This window comes from Somniosus microcephalus, chromosome 7 (assembly GCF_052327205.1).
Source record: "Somniosus microcephalus isolate GS21.2 chromosome 7, FLI_Smic_1.0, whole genome shotgun sequence".
NCBI classification, from domain to species: Eukaryota; Metazoa; Chordata; class Chondrichthyes; order Squaliformes; family Somniosidae; genus Somniosus; species Somniosus microcephalus.
This window is the reverse complement of record NC_140993.1, coordinates 273,187,736-273,201,581: the sequence shown is the minus strand read 5'-3', so window position 1 is coordinate 273,201,581 and position 13,846 is coordinate 273,187,736. Positions and strand designations below refer to the sequence as shown.

General features: G+C 41.8%; 1 protein-coding gene across 9 annotated transcripts in view; it reads left to right on the top strand.

The window, feature by feature from the left end:
- golga4 (golgin A4) overlaps positions 1–13,846 on the top strand; it is a 210,126-nt gene that overhangs the window by 14,573 nt on the left and 181,707 nt on the right. For 8 of the 9 annotated variants that reach the window (XM_085993790.1, XM_085993783.1, XM_085993789.1 and 5 more), the window contains exon 3: positions 6,039–6,137. The exons of the other annotated variant lie outside the window; for it this stretch is intronic. In XM_085993790.1, the coding sequence (XP_085849916.1) occupies positions 6,039–6,137 (99 nt within the window). The remainder of the gene's footprint in view (positions 1–6,038; positions 6,138–13,846) is intronic. 9 annotated transcript variants of the gene reach the window in all.

Genomic DNA, 13,846 nt, shown 5'->3' with positions numbered 1-13,846 from the left:
ATAGGCCAGACCGGGTAAGGACGGCAGATTTCCTTCCCTAAAGGATATTAGTGAGCCAGATGGGTTTTTACAACAATCCGATAGTTTCATCATTGACACCATTACTGATGCAGCTTTTTAATTCCAGATTTATTTAATTAACTGAATTTAAATTCCACCGCTGCCTGTGGTGGGATTTGAACTCGGATCATTAGTCCGGAATTCCTAATTACTGATCCAGTAACATAACCACTATGCTACCGCACACGTGCACCCACAAATTGTTCGGAAAGACCTGATTAAGTTTTTCCTCAGCTTTGGTGCTCTCAGGCCAATATCAGAGTTGGGAGCAATGCCCATGCCGTCCCTAAATATTTAGAATTATCCTTCAGAAAAGATACCCGTTGGCACATCTGCTGTTAAAATGAGCCTGAAGATTAAATTATTAAACCGCCCACCTCTGATTTTTGTAGCAGCTTAGCTTAATGTAAGTGGATCATAAAGGAATGAGGAATGTGACTATTAAATTACCTACCGTCAGTCTGGTTATCTTCGTTATTATTGTGTAGCTTATCATTCCCACCTGTTAATCTTATGCTGCGACTTCAGTTTTATGCCATGGCTCTTGTACAGCATGGAATGTAACTTTGCTGTTACAAGGCCATAGTAAGTACATTTCCTTCAACACATTTTCTTCTATTTGGCAGTGGCCTTAACCCTAATATGTTAGAATAAGCCAAGTACAGAGAATACCAAAATGGGGCAATGTAACTTTTAGAAACATAGAAGCTAGGAGCAGGAGTCGGCCATTCGGCCCCTCAAGCCTGTTCCGCCATTTAATGAGATCATGGCTGATCATCCAAATTCAGTACCCTGTCCCTGCTTTCTCCCCATATCCCTTAAATTGCTTACTCCTTAGACTGTGACCCCTGGTTCTGGTCTCCCCCGCCATCGGGAACATCCTTCCTGCATCTCGTCTGCCTAGTCCTGTTAGAATTTTATAAGCTTCAATGAGATCCCTCTCATTCTTCTGAACTCGAGCGAATATAAGCCTAATCGACCCAATCTCTCCTCATACGTCATTCTTGCCATCCCAGGTATCAGTCTGGTGAATCTTTGCTGCACTCCCTCCATGACAAGAACATCCTTCCTCAGATAAGGCGACCAAAACTGCACACAATACTCAAGGTGTGGTCATTTTTTGCTCATAGTTCAGCAAGATTGCCTCAAGGTCCTTGTGCCAGGATAGCGAGTGAAACCTAAACCCTGTTTACATTACAAGTTTGATATTGGTAGGAGACCTGTATCAAATAATCTGAAGCGAGGAGAAAGCGAGGATGGTGCCATTGCATATATTTTTTAAATTTTATCAAGCCAAGTGGATGACCTAATGTGCTGGCACTGTAACATGACGGAAATTTCTTGAATCCAGGAAACTGTTCTCAAGTGAGAAGAGTTCTTAAAATGCATTACAAGCAATTAATTTGAGTGTTAATTTGGGTGAATGAATCAATCAAGATCACTTGCTAGGTTGGATGAATAAGGCACTTCGGCCAATTTGACCTCATTCTTCAGAATACCGACCAATCCACTGCTTGAGTTGTGAATAATTTACATGTTCATCCAGCCTTGTTAATGGGTTATTCTATTTATTGCTGGTATGATTGGTCACATATTTTGATGCATTAAGTATCTCTTAAAAGCACAGCAGTTTGGTTCAATACCTGCTCAGTGATACATATTTTCATGCTCAGCGAACTATATCTGATATACTTTTTTCCACAGGCAAAACCAAATGCTCAAGTACTAAATGCAGCATTTAAGATTGCTTACTTTAGCACCAACAAGATCTAAATGACTAAGCCAGATGTATGTACAATATCAAGTTGTACTGGTGACAAGTTTGATGACCAGTAGATTAGTTGCTAATTGTTCTGCTTAATTGAGCATTAATTGCATCTCCAATATGAATGATGGCCAAGTATGCATAATGTAAATTGACTAACGGTGGTATCAGTGACTGTTGATATGATACAAGTTTGCAGTGAAGCACTGTAGCACCAACACCCTGACGTTCTAGGTGACGCTGTGTACCATTGGAATAATATTATGGGTGAAGTTTAATTACTGAGATTGTTTTGTGTTATTAAGTATATACACATATTTTTGTGAACACTTTAATGTGTGTTATATCTATGTTCTGCTTTGTAGTTCTTCTTGTTATTGAGAGTTATATTTATGGGAGAGAGTTTAAGTCTTTTCCATGTTACCTTTCAAAGCAGGGACCTTTGTTGGGGCATGGTAAATTATTCAAATTGGCAACTATTCAAGTTCATTATACACTTGCCTTGTGCCTCGTCACACATCTGTCCAGGCTCATTTTGAATTGCACAAAATAAGCTTTTAATTTTAATGTATCCCGATAAGGAGTCAATTAAAATATGTTTTAATCTTCATTGGATACAGCACTGGAATTTAAACTCGCAACATTATTTTCCTTTTCACTAAGTATCCATGCAATTAATTGGTTTTATAATATTTTAAAATATTGATCCATGCCTTTAGACTGTAGGAACTGAGTTTAAACATCTGTAGAAATTTTCAAGAGGGCAAAAAGCAGCTCACAGTCTCTTCCCCATCTCCTTATATAAAAAAAAAAGTATACAAAGTGAAAAATTATGAATGTAATAATTCAATTATAAAACCACTCGAGCTCACACACAACTTGGTATGGAGGGTAATTAAATAGCCTGTGCTATTCTAATCAATTAGAAGCTGCATCATTTGGGGTAAGGGTTTAACAAGATCTAGTACAAGTAGACGATCCTTTATCCGAAAACCTTGGGACCAGCTGTGTTTCGGTTTTCGGAATTTTTCGGATTTCAGAAGGTTTTCATCTCCGTATCTGACAACAAACACTGTTGCTTAGCAACAGCTTGTAAACACTCGGGCCCTGCCTTGGAAGCGTCTCTGAAGCTGTTGCTAAGCTACAGAGACTCTTTCCACAGCCTGAGTGTTTAAAAAAAATGCTAGGGGAAGAAAAAAAAACGAACAAAACGGCTGCTGATTTCTGCCGTTAGATCGAGGTTTCAGGCTCCCCCTGCTCCGTATCTGAATTCCTTGACTTAGCGGGGGTCTGGGGCTCGACTGCTGCCGCCAGTTGTGGGAAAGCCGGATATCGGCTGACTCCTACACTAAACTGGCCCGCAAATCAGGTCGGAGGGGCGGTGAGGGGGGGGGGAAGAAAAGACTATCGGACGGGCCGCTGTATTGTTGGGTTCACTCTCCCGGTACCTCCTTCACACTGCCCAGCTCGGCCTGCAATCTCCTACCCAGGAGGGAACTCTGTGACCCTCTGCCCTGCTCACAGGGAAAGGCAGAGCTCCCGGACCACTCCTGTCATGTTTGGCGCCACTCGGGTCATGTCGTGCGCACGACTTACGCTCCACGAAAAAACTTTCGGTTTTTAGAGGTTTTCGGTTTTTGGAAGTGCGGATAAAGGATAGTCTACCTGTATTGCTGAAACACTCTAGATTTTGTTAAACAACAAATTGAAGGTTTTCCGGAATAGAACTCCAAATAACCCTCAAGCAGGACATCTTGAACTGTCAAGGCCTCCTAAAGAAAAATATTCCTCGAATCAGAGAAACTTACAACACAGAAGGAGGCCATTCAGCCCGTCGTGCCTGTGCTAGCTCTTTGAACGAGCAGTCACGCTTCGTCCCACATCCCCACTTTTTGTCTGTAATCCTCGAAGTTCCTCATCCTCAAATACCTGTCCAATGCCCTTTCAAAATTATTGATGGAATCTGCTTCTAGATCTTTTTCCATTGATTTTGAATTTATGACCTCTGGTTCTTGACCCACTCACCAGAGAGAATAGTTTTTCTTTCTCTCCTCCATCAAAACCTCTCATCATCTTGAAAACCTCCACTAGGTCACCTCTTAAACTTCTCTATTCCCAGGAGAACAGTCTTAACATTTCCAACCTCTCCTCATAACTGAAATCCCTCATCCCTGGTAACATCCTGGTAAACCTCCTCTGTCCCCTTTCTCAGGGCTTCACATCTTTCCTCAAGTGTGGTGTCCAGAATATGCCAGCTGAGACTCAGCAGTAATTTATAAAGTTCTAGCATGATATTTTTGCTTTTATGTACAATTCCTCTATTGATAAACTCAAGTAACCCATATGCTTTTTTAACCACCTTATCAATGTGCCCTGCCACCTTTAAGGATTTGCGTAGCTCTGATTAAGCCAGTGTTAAGGGGTGAAATGTTTCAGGGAAAATAAGACTAAGGTAAATATGTGAGTGAGATATCAATGAATTTGAAGGGGGGGGGAAATAACATTTAATCAAAAATAGATTAACATGTTGATTGTTTATGCTAAGGGGAGAGAAAGAAAGTGTAAGTTAATGAGAAAAAGACAACAATTGGGTGGCAAAAGAAAAGGAAAGTATAATTAACTTGGTTAGTTACATTTTAATGGTGTGATATTTTTGAGTAAGAAATCAAATATCTTTTTATTGAGGAAGGTATGTCTTTGACTTCATTATTGTGTCTCATACACAGGTATGTGTATGCAGGTAATGCATTCTAAGGTCAATTTTAATTTTAATTTCAAAACATCACCATCACTCAATGGGTAAATTCATGCAAAGTGTGTTCAGCTTTTCTGTTCTACCTTCTGTATCCTCTCCATAAAGATGGGTTCAGTGACTTCTGTAAAGTCTTCAAGTTGAATACAAAATCCTTGAATAATTTTTATTCCCTGTACTGTAATTTTTTGCTCATTAATGTGAGGACTACCTGTTCTGAGGAATAGCATATTTTCCAGTGTTTGCACAGTCTGAATACACGTTCAGTGCAGTGTAAACTCCTCCTGCACTGCCTCGACGGTGTGCTCTGTGTTTTGTTACACATCCTAAATATCGATTGTTGAGGGATGAAGCTGAAAAATGATTTTTGGCAAGATTTTCAACCGAGAAGAGCATTAAAGCCAAGTCTGATCCTATCTCTATCAGGCACCCATGCATGCATTAAAGGCAGGGTCATGGATACCAATCAAGAGTGGAACCCGAGCCAAATTTTTTTCTTTCATACATGACCTGAGTCAATAAAAGGCAGTTATAACACACCCCAGTACCACCTTATTAAAGGTCATCCACTCCCTTTCTCCCAAGTTTTCTAAGTTGTCATCTGTTACATTCTGGATTTGTGCATCTTGAAATGTAAAGACTAATATGCTGTGCAACTTCTTATATTTGAGCTAATGAGATTGTATTCATTGTTCATTGCATTACTTAAAGCTTGTTCTTTTCTCAATATTTTTCTTGTCGAAACGTTTAAGAGTTTGATAATGTTTATTTTGCTCTTTTCTCTCCCTGTCCCGCCCCCACCCCCCCTCCCCGAGTCTCACCACAGCACGTGGAGCGGCATGTGCCGATTATGTGGAAGATGTTCTGTGTTGGTGGTTAGTGTTTTGAGCAGTGAAGTATCAATGTGAATGAAGCTTTCTGTTAACTATGGAACAGTTAGGTGCTGTGGCTTTTGACATATTGAACGTGAATCTGCAAAGTAGCCTGGTCAAACCAGAACACTAAGCTTGCTTTGTAACTGATAAATTTACAACAGTGGTTTTTTTTTTACAACAGTGTTTTTTTTTACAGATAAGAGGTCTTAATGCTTTTCTCAATGGTCTCCTTTAAACAAGGTACAATCATGGTAGATGCTGCTGATCTTGGGCATTAAACTTCCGGACTGTAGGTTCATTTAGCTAATACAGGAATCTTGTGCCAAAATTAGGACCAAATTAAGGCACTTTTGGGATGCCTGGAGGAAGCAGTAAATTGTTCATAATTAACTCTATACCTGATTTAGGCTGCTGTAACTTGCTGCAAAGATGAAAAAGAATTTTATTTGCCCAAACATTGTTATTTTTCCCCCAATCATGTGCCAGTTTGAACCATTTTTACCTGTTTTGCTGATGATATGTGCACCATTTTCTGAGTTTTTTTTATTTTCTTTGTTTCCTCCTTTTCTGCTTGTGAATGAGACAGCTGTTGGCCGAGATGATAGCAGAGCCTGCTTTTCTTTCTGAGTATACTATCTTTGCTCTGGAAAGCACCAAACGGCCTAAGCCGCTGCATATCAATGTGGTGAGTCTTCCGACCCTACCAGCAATGCCATGGCAGGGTAGGAGAAGCATTTAGCAAGAGAAGATTGTGCTGCTTGATGCTTGCATTCTTTCAAAGGCATTTACCACTTAACCTTGAGTTTATCTAGGGGTTTCATTAGAAGGTGACTGAAGCTAGTGCCGACTTGGCAAACAGACATAACCTGTGTTCGAACTATCTGTTTCGGTTTCTGGTACTGTGCCATAATTTAAAATGTGGCATTTTGTTTTGTAGAAGTCCTTTGGTAAGTGTTCTGAAGACACAAGCCTCCAAGAAAATAATGAAACCCGTAGATATTCAAAGTACGCTTTGCTCTAAAAACGTCACTAAATGTTGCTCTCAACTATTAGCTGCTGTGAATAATATCCACAAATGTGTGTTTTGTAAATTAATACTAAAAAGCAAAGGTTTACTTCGTGTTAACGGTCATGGGCTCGCATCTGTTGTGTATTGTTTGTTAAACTTGAGTAGGCTGAGCTCAAGGTGGTACACAGTACATCTAAATGACGATTTAGTTTAGTCGCCTTAATGCAGTCCATCCAAAGTAACAAATGAATGAAATTAAAAACATATAACCATATCTATGACTTCAACAAGTCTCTATTAATGAGCATGATCCTTGTGATTGTTCAAAATTATCCATCTTACAAGAAGCCATATTTGACTGAGTTGTCCAAAGAAATTTTGTTAGATTTCTAAAGCCGGCTTTGTGTTTACGAATCACAAATTGTTCTTTAACACAACTAAACAATTTTTTATTTGTCGCTTGCATGAAGTTCGAGAAGTCTTGGCAATGAGTATGTCTGTACCCTTCAAAAATAATTTGCCAACAGGTTCCCGATGTCCACAATTTAGGAACTTGGGAACATTTAGCCCCTCGAGCCTGTTCCGCCATTCAATGAGATTGTGGCTGATCTGTGACCTAACTCCGTTTGCCCTATATCCCTTAATAACTTTGGTTAATAGGTATCAATCTCAGATTTAAAATGAACAATTGACCGAGCATCAACTGCCTGCCGTTTACGGGAAAGAGTTCCAAACTTCTGGTCCTAGACTCCCCAACCAGGGGAAGTAGTTTCTATCTACCCTATCGGTTCCCCTTAATATCTTGAAAAATTCAATCAAATCACCCTTTAACCTTCTAAATTCGAGGGAATACAACCCTAGTTTATATAATCTCACCTCCTAATTTAACCCTTGGAGTCTGGGTATCATTCTGGTAAACCTACGCTGCTCTCCCTCCAAGGTCAATATATCCTTCCTAAGGTGTGGTGCCCAGAACTGCTCCCAGTGCTCCAGGTGTGGTCAAACCAGGGCTTTGTACAGCTGCAGCATAACTTCGACCCCCTTGTATTCTAGTCCTCTAGATATAAAGGCCAGCATTCCATTAGCCTTTTTGATTGTTTTCTGCACCTGTTCATGACATTTTAATGATCTGTGTACATAGACCCCCGAGTCTCTTTGGACCTCCACTGTTTGTAGACTTTCACCATTTAGAAAGTACTCTGTTCTGCCCTTCTTTGTGACTAAAGTGGATGACCTCTCACTTGCCCACATTGAAATCCATTTGCCACAGTTTTGCCCATTCGCTTAATCTATTAACATCGCTTTATAATTTTAATGTTTCCATCTACATTGCTTACAATATCACCTATCTTTGTGTCAAAGGCAAACTTGGATTTGCAGCTTTCTATTCCATTATCTAAGTTGTTGTAAATACGGTGAATAGTTGAGGCCCAAACACAGATCTTTGTGGGACACACCTAGTCACATCCTTTCAATTACAGTACCTGCCCATTGTCCCTACTCTCTCTCAGCCAATTTTCTAACCAGGTCAGTAATTAACCTTCAATTCAATGAGCTTCAATTTTAGCTAACCACTTATGAGGGACTTTATCAAATGCTTTCTGGAAGCCCATATAAATAACATTCATAGACATTCCCCTGTCCACTACTTCAGTCACCACTTCAAAAAAGATTCAATCAGGTTTGTCAGGCATGACCTACCCTTTACAAATCCGCGCTGGCGCTCTCAGCAGCTGAACATTATCAAGGTGTTCAGTTACTCTATCCTTAATTATAAATTCTAGTAATTTCCCGACAACGGATGTTCGGCAAACTGGTCTATAATTCCCTGGTTTCCCCCTCTCGCCGTTCTTTACCTGTTGCAGGGGTTGCATATCAAATGTGAAGTTGTTCTTGCCTTGATCAGATCGGCAGATGTGGCTGTACGCTCAGGATGTTTCCACAAAGACTGAAAAAAAAAAATAACTTCATTCCTTACACGACAAATAACACTTTAGTACAAACTTTATTGGTAACGAAGCAGAAATTGAAGTAGGTAGCCTGAAGGATGGAGAAGCAGAGAAGATTAAATGTTAAATATAGAAGATTCTGTCTGGAAATATTAAAAGTTTAAGATAAATATACTCAAACACAGCATTTTGTTGGTATTTTATTCAGATTAATTAATCCCAAAACCCCTTGGCTCACAGACGTTTAGGATTAACCTGTTGTAATTACTGTCCAGCCAGGTGTAATGTGCATTTTGTTGTGTACTGTTGACTGAAGGACAATGTGCCAGGTTCCATGGAGCTTGCCCCATGTGGCGACAAGGAGAGAACCCATAACTATTCACGTTGTGACAGATTGGTCTGAGACCCGACTCTTCAAATAGGTCGGTTCCGTTGATTAAGATTGAGTTTACAACAACTTATATATTTATATAGCACCTTTAACGTAATAAAATGTCCCAAGGCGCTTCACAGGAGTGTTATAAAAAAAAAACTGAATTTGACACCGAGCCATGAAGGAGATGTTAGGGCAGATGACCAAAAGCTTGGTCGAAGAGGTAGGTTTGAAGGAGCGTCTTACAGGAAGAAAGAGAAGTGGAGAGACGGCGAAGAGACTTGGGGAGGGAATTCCAGAGCTGAAGGCACACTCGCCCAATGGTGGAGTATTTAAAATCGGGGATGTTCAAAAGGCCAGAATAGGCGTAGGGCAGAGGTCTACGGGGATTATCGGGCTGGAGCAGATTCGAGATAAAGATTGGTGAGGCCATGGAGGGATTTGAAAACAAGGATGAGAATTTTAAAATCGAGGCGTTGTTTAACTGGGAGCCAGTGTCGGTCAGCAAGCACAGGGGAGATGAGTGAGCGGGACTTGGCACGAGTTAGCACATGGACGGCAGAGGTTTGGATGACCTCAAGTGTGGGGAAATGTAAGGTCATCCACTTTGGACTGAAGAAAGATAGATTAGAGTTTTTTCTAAATGACAAGAAACAAGGAACTATGGATGAGCAGAGAGATTTAAGGGTCCACGTACAGAAATCACTAAAAGCTAGTGGCAATGTACAAAGAATAATTACAAAGACTAATGGAATGTAAGCCTTTAACTCAAGGGGTCTGCAATACAAAGGGATGGGAATTATGTTACAGCTCTGGTTAGATCCCATCTGCGTTCTGGTGGTGATTGTTGGAGCTCAATCATCTCAGCCCCAGGACATCGCTGCAGGAGTTTCTCAGGGCAGTGTCCTAGGCCCAACCATCTTCAGCTGCTTCATCAATGACCTTCCCTCCATCATAAGTGGGGATGTTTGCACAATGTTCAGTTCCATTCGCAACTCCTCAGATAATGAAGCAGTCCATGCCTGCATGCAGCAAGACATTCAAGCTTGGGCTGGTAAATGGCAAGTAACCTTCGCGCCACACAAGTGCCAGGCAATGACTATGTCCAACAAAAGAGAGTCTAACCACCGCCCCTTGACATTCAACGGCATTACTATCGCTGAATCCCCCACCATCAACATCCTGGGGGTGAACATTGACCAGAAACTTAACTGGACCAGCCACATAAATACTGTGGCTACAAGAGCAGGTCAGAGACTGGGTATTCTGTGGTGAGTGTCTCACCTCCTGACTCCCCAAAGCCTTTCCACCATCTACAAGGCACAAGTAAGGAGTGTGATAGAATAATCTCCACTTGCCTGGATGAGTGCAGCTCCAACAACACTGAAGGAGCTTGACACCATCCAAGACAAAAGAGCCCACTTGATCGGCACCCCATCCACCACCTTAAACATTCACTCCCTCCACCACCGGCGCACCGTGGCTGCAGTGTGCACCATCTACAAGATGCACTGCAGCAACTCGCCAGGGCTTCTTCGGCAGCACCTCCCAAACCCGCGACCTCTTCCACCTAGATGGACAAGGGCAGCAGGCGCATGGGAACACCATCACCTCCAAGTTCCCCTCCCAAGTTACACACCATCCTGACTTGGAAATATATCGCCGTTCCTTCATTGTCGCTGGGTCAAAATCCTGGAACTCGCTCCCTTACAGCACCGTGGGAGCACCTTCACCGCATGGACTGCAGCGGTTCAAGAAGGCGGCTCACCACCACCTCAAGTGCAGTTAGTGGTGGGCAATAAATGCTGGTCTTGCCAGTGACCCCCACATCTCCGGAACGAATAAAAAAAAAAAATGCTCTGGGGACCACAGCTTATGAAGGATATATTGGCCTTGGAGGGGATGCAGTGCGGATTCGCCAGAATGATACTGAGGCTGAAAGGGTTAAATATGAGGATAGGTTGTGTAGTCCCTTGAGTATAGAAGATTAAGATGTGATCTAATTGAGGTGTTTAAGATGATTAAAGGATTAGATAGTTAGATTGAGATAACCTATTTCAAGACAAGTCCAAAACAAAGGGGGCATAACCTTAAAATTAGAGCTGGGCCGTTAAGTGGTCGGGATTCACTTCTTCACACAAAGTGTAGTGGAAACCTGGAACTCTCACCTGAAAAGCAGTATGACCTACTCCTGTTCGTATGTTCCAGTGAGTCTTGTCCTACCTAACTGATGTGAATTGAGGTGCTGCACAGGATGGCCAAGTCTAGACAGATCAGGCAATTCACTGAGGCTGAACCAAGAGAACTTCCAGGTTTGGTCTTCATTCCGAGATCATTAACTGCAACTGATAACTGTGGAACCAGTATAGACTCGATATAAGTGCAAACACTGACACAAAAATAACCGGACAAGCAACACGCAAATGCTCTGCTTTCCCTCTCTCAATGCAGCCCATCTGAATTTAAATGTTCTCATTTTATTCACTTAGCTTGATAAAATGGGTCAGATCTCATTATGCTTTGTAATATAATTTATTCCTATATCAATGTTGTATCTTCCAATTTACCAGTTTTAATTGCAGTACAGTTACTTTTACCTGCAAAGGAATCCTTTGGTCATTATACGAGTATGCGCTGCATGTCTGAGGCTATTGACGGGTGGACTCCCCATTTGTGTTATCGGGAGGTAGTGTTAACTTGTGATTATGCTGCAAACAGTTGTACTTTTTCAAGGTTGATAAATTAAGCTGTTTAAAATCTGAATTTCGATGGTTGCATTGCCTACGTATATTCGTGGCATTGAAAGTGATTAGCGGAGTAATAGATGATTTGAGGAAGTAAATCAAGAGACTAATAGAGGCTATGAAAGCAACGTATTTCCAGAGTAACTCCGAGTAATCTTTAGATATAAAGGTAGGCTACCTGGCGGAATTTTTTTTTACCACTGTGAAATTTTCAAAATACATTGGCCCAGAAATTCGGGTCTCCACGGGTGAGTCCGCACGGGGTACTCACCCGTAGGCCCGATGGAAGTGCCGGTTTCCTGCATGCGTGGGAAACTGGCACTTCCGTTCCCCTGAAAGGGGTTCAGAGGTCGAACGCGTGCGCATCGAACTTAAGTTTTTTTAACAGGTTTTTCCGTGAGGGTAAGTCTGCAGAAGTTAGAAATTTAAAAAGCAGGCGTACGGCCTGCTTTTTACAAGGTAAGTGGTGAATTAATTAAAATTAAAACATTTTTTCCACAGGTTTGTTATTTTTAAATACTTTAAAGCAAGGTAAGTTTATTTTTAGCCCCGTTAGAGTATAAAATTATTTTTTCAAAAATTTAAATTATTGTTTAAAATAGTTATTTCATGTAATTTATAGTTTATTTAAAAAATGTGATTTAAAATAAAAATTTATTTGAAGGTTTAGGGATGTTTTGGGGCCGTAGTATTTATAAGTCTTGACAGCACTTCCTGCCAAGCCTTATGAATGGAGCATTCCCTGCTCCGATTGGCTCCCCATGGCCCACATGATCCCAGGGGACGCATCGAACTAACTCCGCCCCTGGGATACGCAAGCACTGCGCGCCGACAGCTGGACCAGGCCCTGGATCGGAATTCCATGGGGCCCTACAGCTCGACGGCCGGCGCGCTAGGTAAGTGCAGGTCGGGGGCTTGCACCCGCGGGAAGCCTCTGACCCGAATTTCTGGGCCATTGTACCTATCTCTCATAATTAATTAGCTGTAATTACTGGACATTAACTAAGATGTTGGGTTGGAACTTGAAACTCCAGGTTTATGCTGTTCTGCTAAACGCACTCATTTAAAAAAAAAAAAAAAAAAAATTGACGTGGATGAAGCTGACAAAGTCGTAATTATCTCTTGTTTCTAGTTCCCCCGAGAAGATTATGGTGGGCCGCCTTGAATTGCTGCAGTCCTTGTGGTAGTGCAAGTAACATTCCATCTGAAGATTTACCTGACCAATCTGAATCCTGCATAAATGGAGCTTTAGATGACCGTGAATGTTGCTCATTTTTGATGTTGTATTCTTGCCCAAATGGTATGATAAATATATGTACAGGAGAGGGATGTGACCAAAGGAAAAGGTACTGCAACATGCAATGGTTATAGAAACATAGAAACATAGAAGATAGGAGTAGGCCATTCGGCCCTTCGAGCCTGCTCCGCCATTCAACGAGATCATGGCTGATCATCCAAACCCTAGCACCCGGTCCATAAGAACATAAGAAATAGGAGCAGGAGTAGGCCAATCGGCCCCTCGAGCCTGCTCCGCCATTCAATAAGATCATGGCTGATCTGATCCTAACTGCCAATCCACTATCACAGAACCATCTCCTGCATCTAACAGAATTAGACACACGAAATAGGAGCAGGATCAGGCTACACGGCCCCTGGGCCCGCTCCGCTACCCACAGGACCATGACCGATCCGAACCTAGACTCATGTCCAAATTCCTGCCCGCTCCCCGTAACCCTTAATTCCCTTTACTTCTAGGAAACTGTCTATTTCTGTTTTAAATTTATGTAATGATGTAGCTTCTACAGTTTTTTGGGGCAGCATATTCCATGGACCTACCACCCTCTTGAGTGAAGTAGTTCCTCCTCATCTCAGTTTTGAAAGAGCAGCCCCTTATTCTAAGACTATGCCCCCTAGTTCTAGTTTCACCCATCATCGGGAACATCCTCCCCGCATCCACCCGATCCAACCCCTTCACAATCTTATATGTTTCAATAAGATCGCCTCTCATTCTTCTGAACTCCAATGAGTAGAGTCCCAATCTACTCAACCTCTCCTCATATGTCCATCCCCTCATCCCCGGGATTAACCGAGTGAACCTTCTTTGTACTGACTTGAGAGCAAGTATGTCCTTTCTTAAGTATGGACACCAAAACTGTACGCAGTATTCCAGGTGCGGTCTCACCAATACCTTGTACAACTGAAGCAATACCTCCCTATTTTTATATTCTATCCCCCTAGCAATGAAAGCCAACATTCCATTGGCCTTCTTAATCACTTGCTGCACCTGCATACTAACCTTTTGAGTTTCGTGCACCAGGA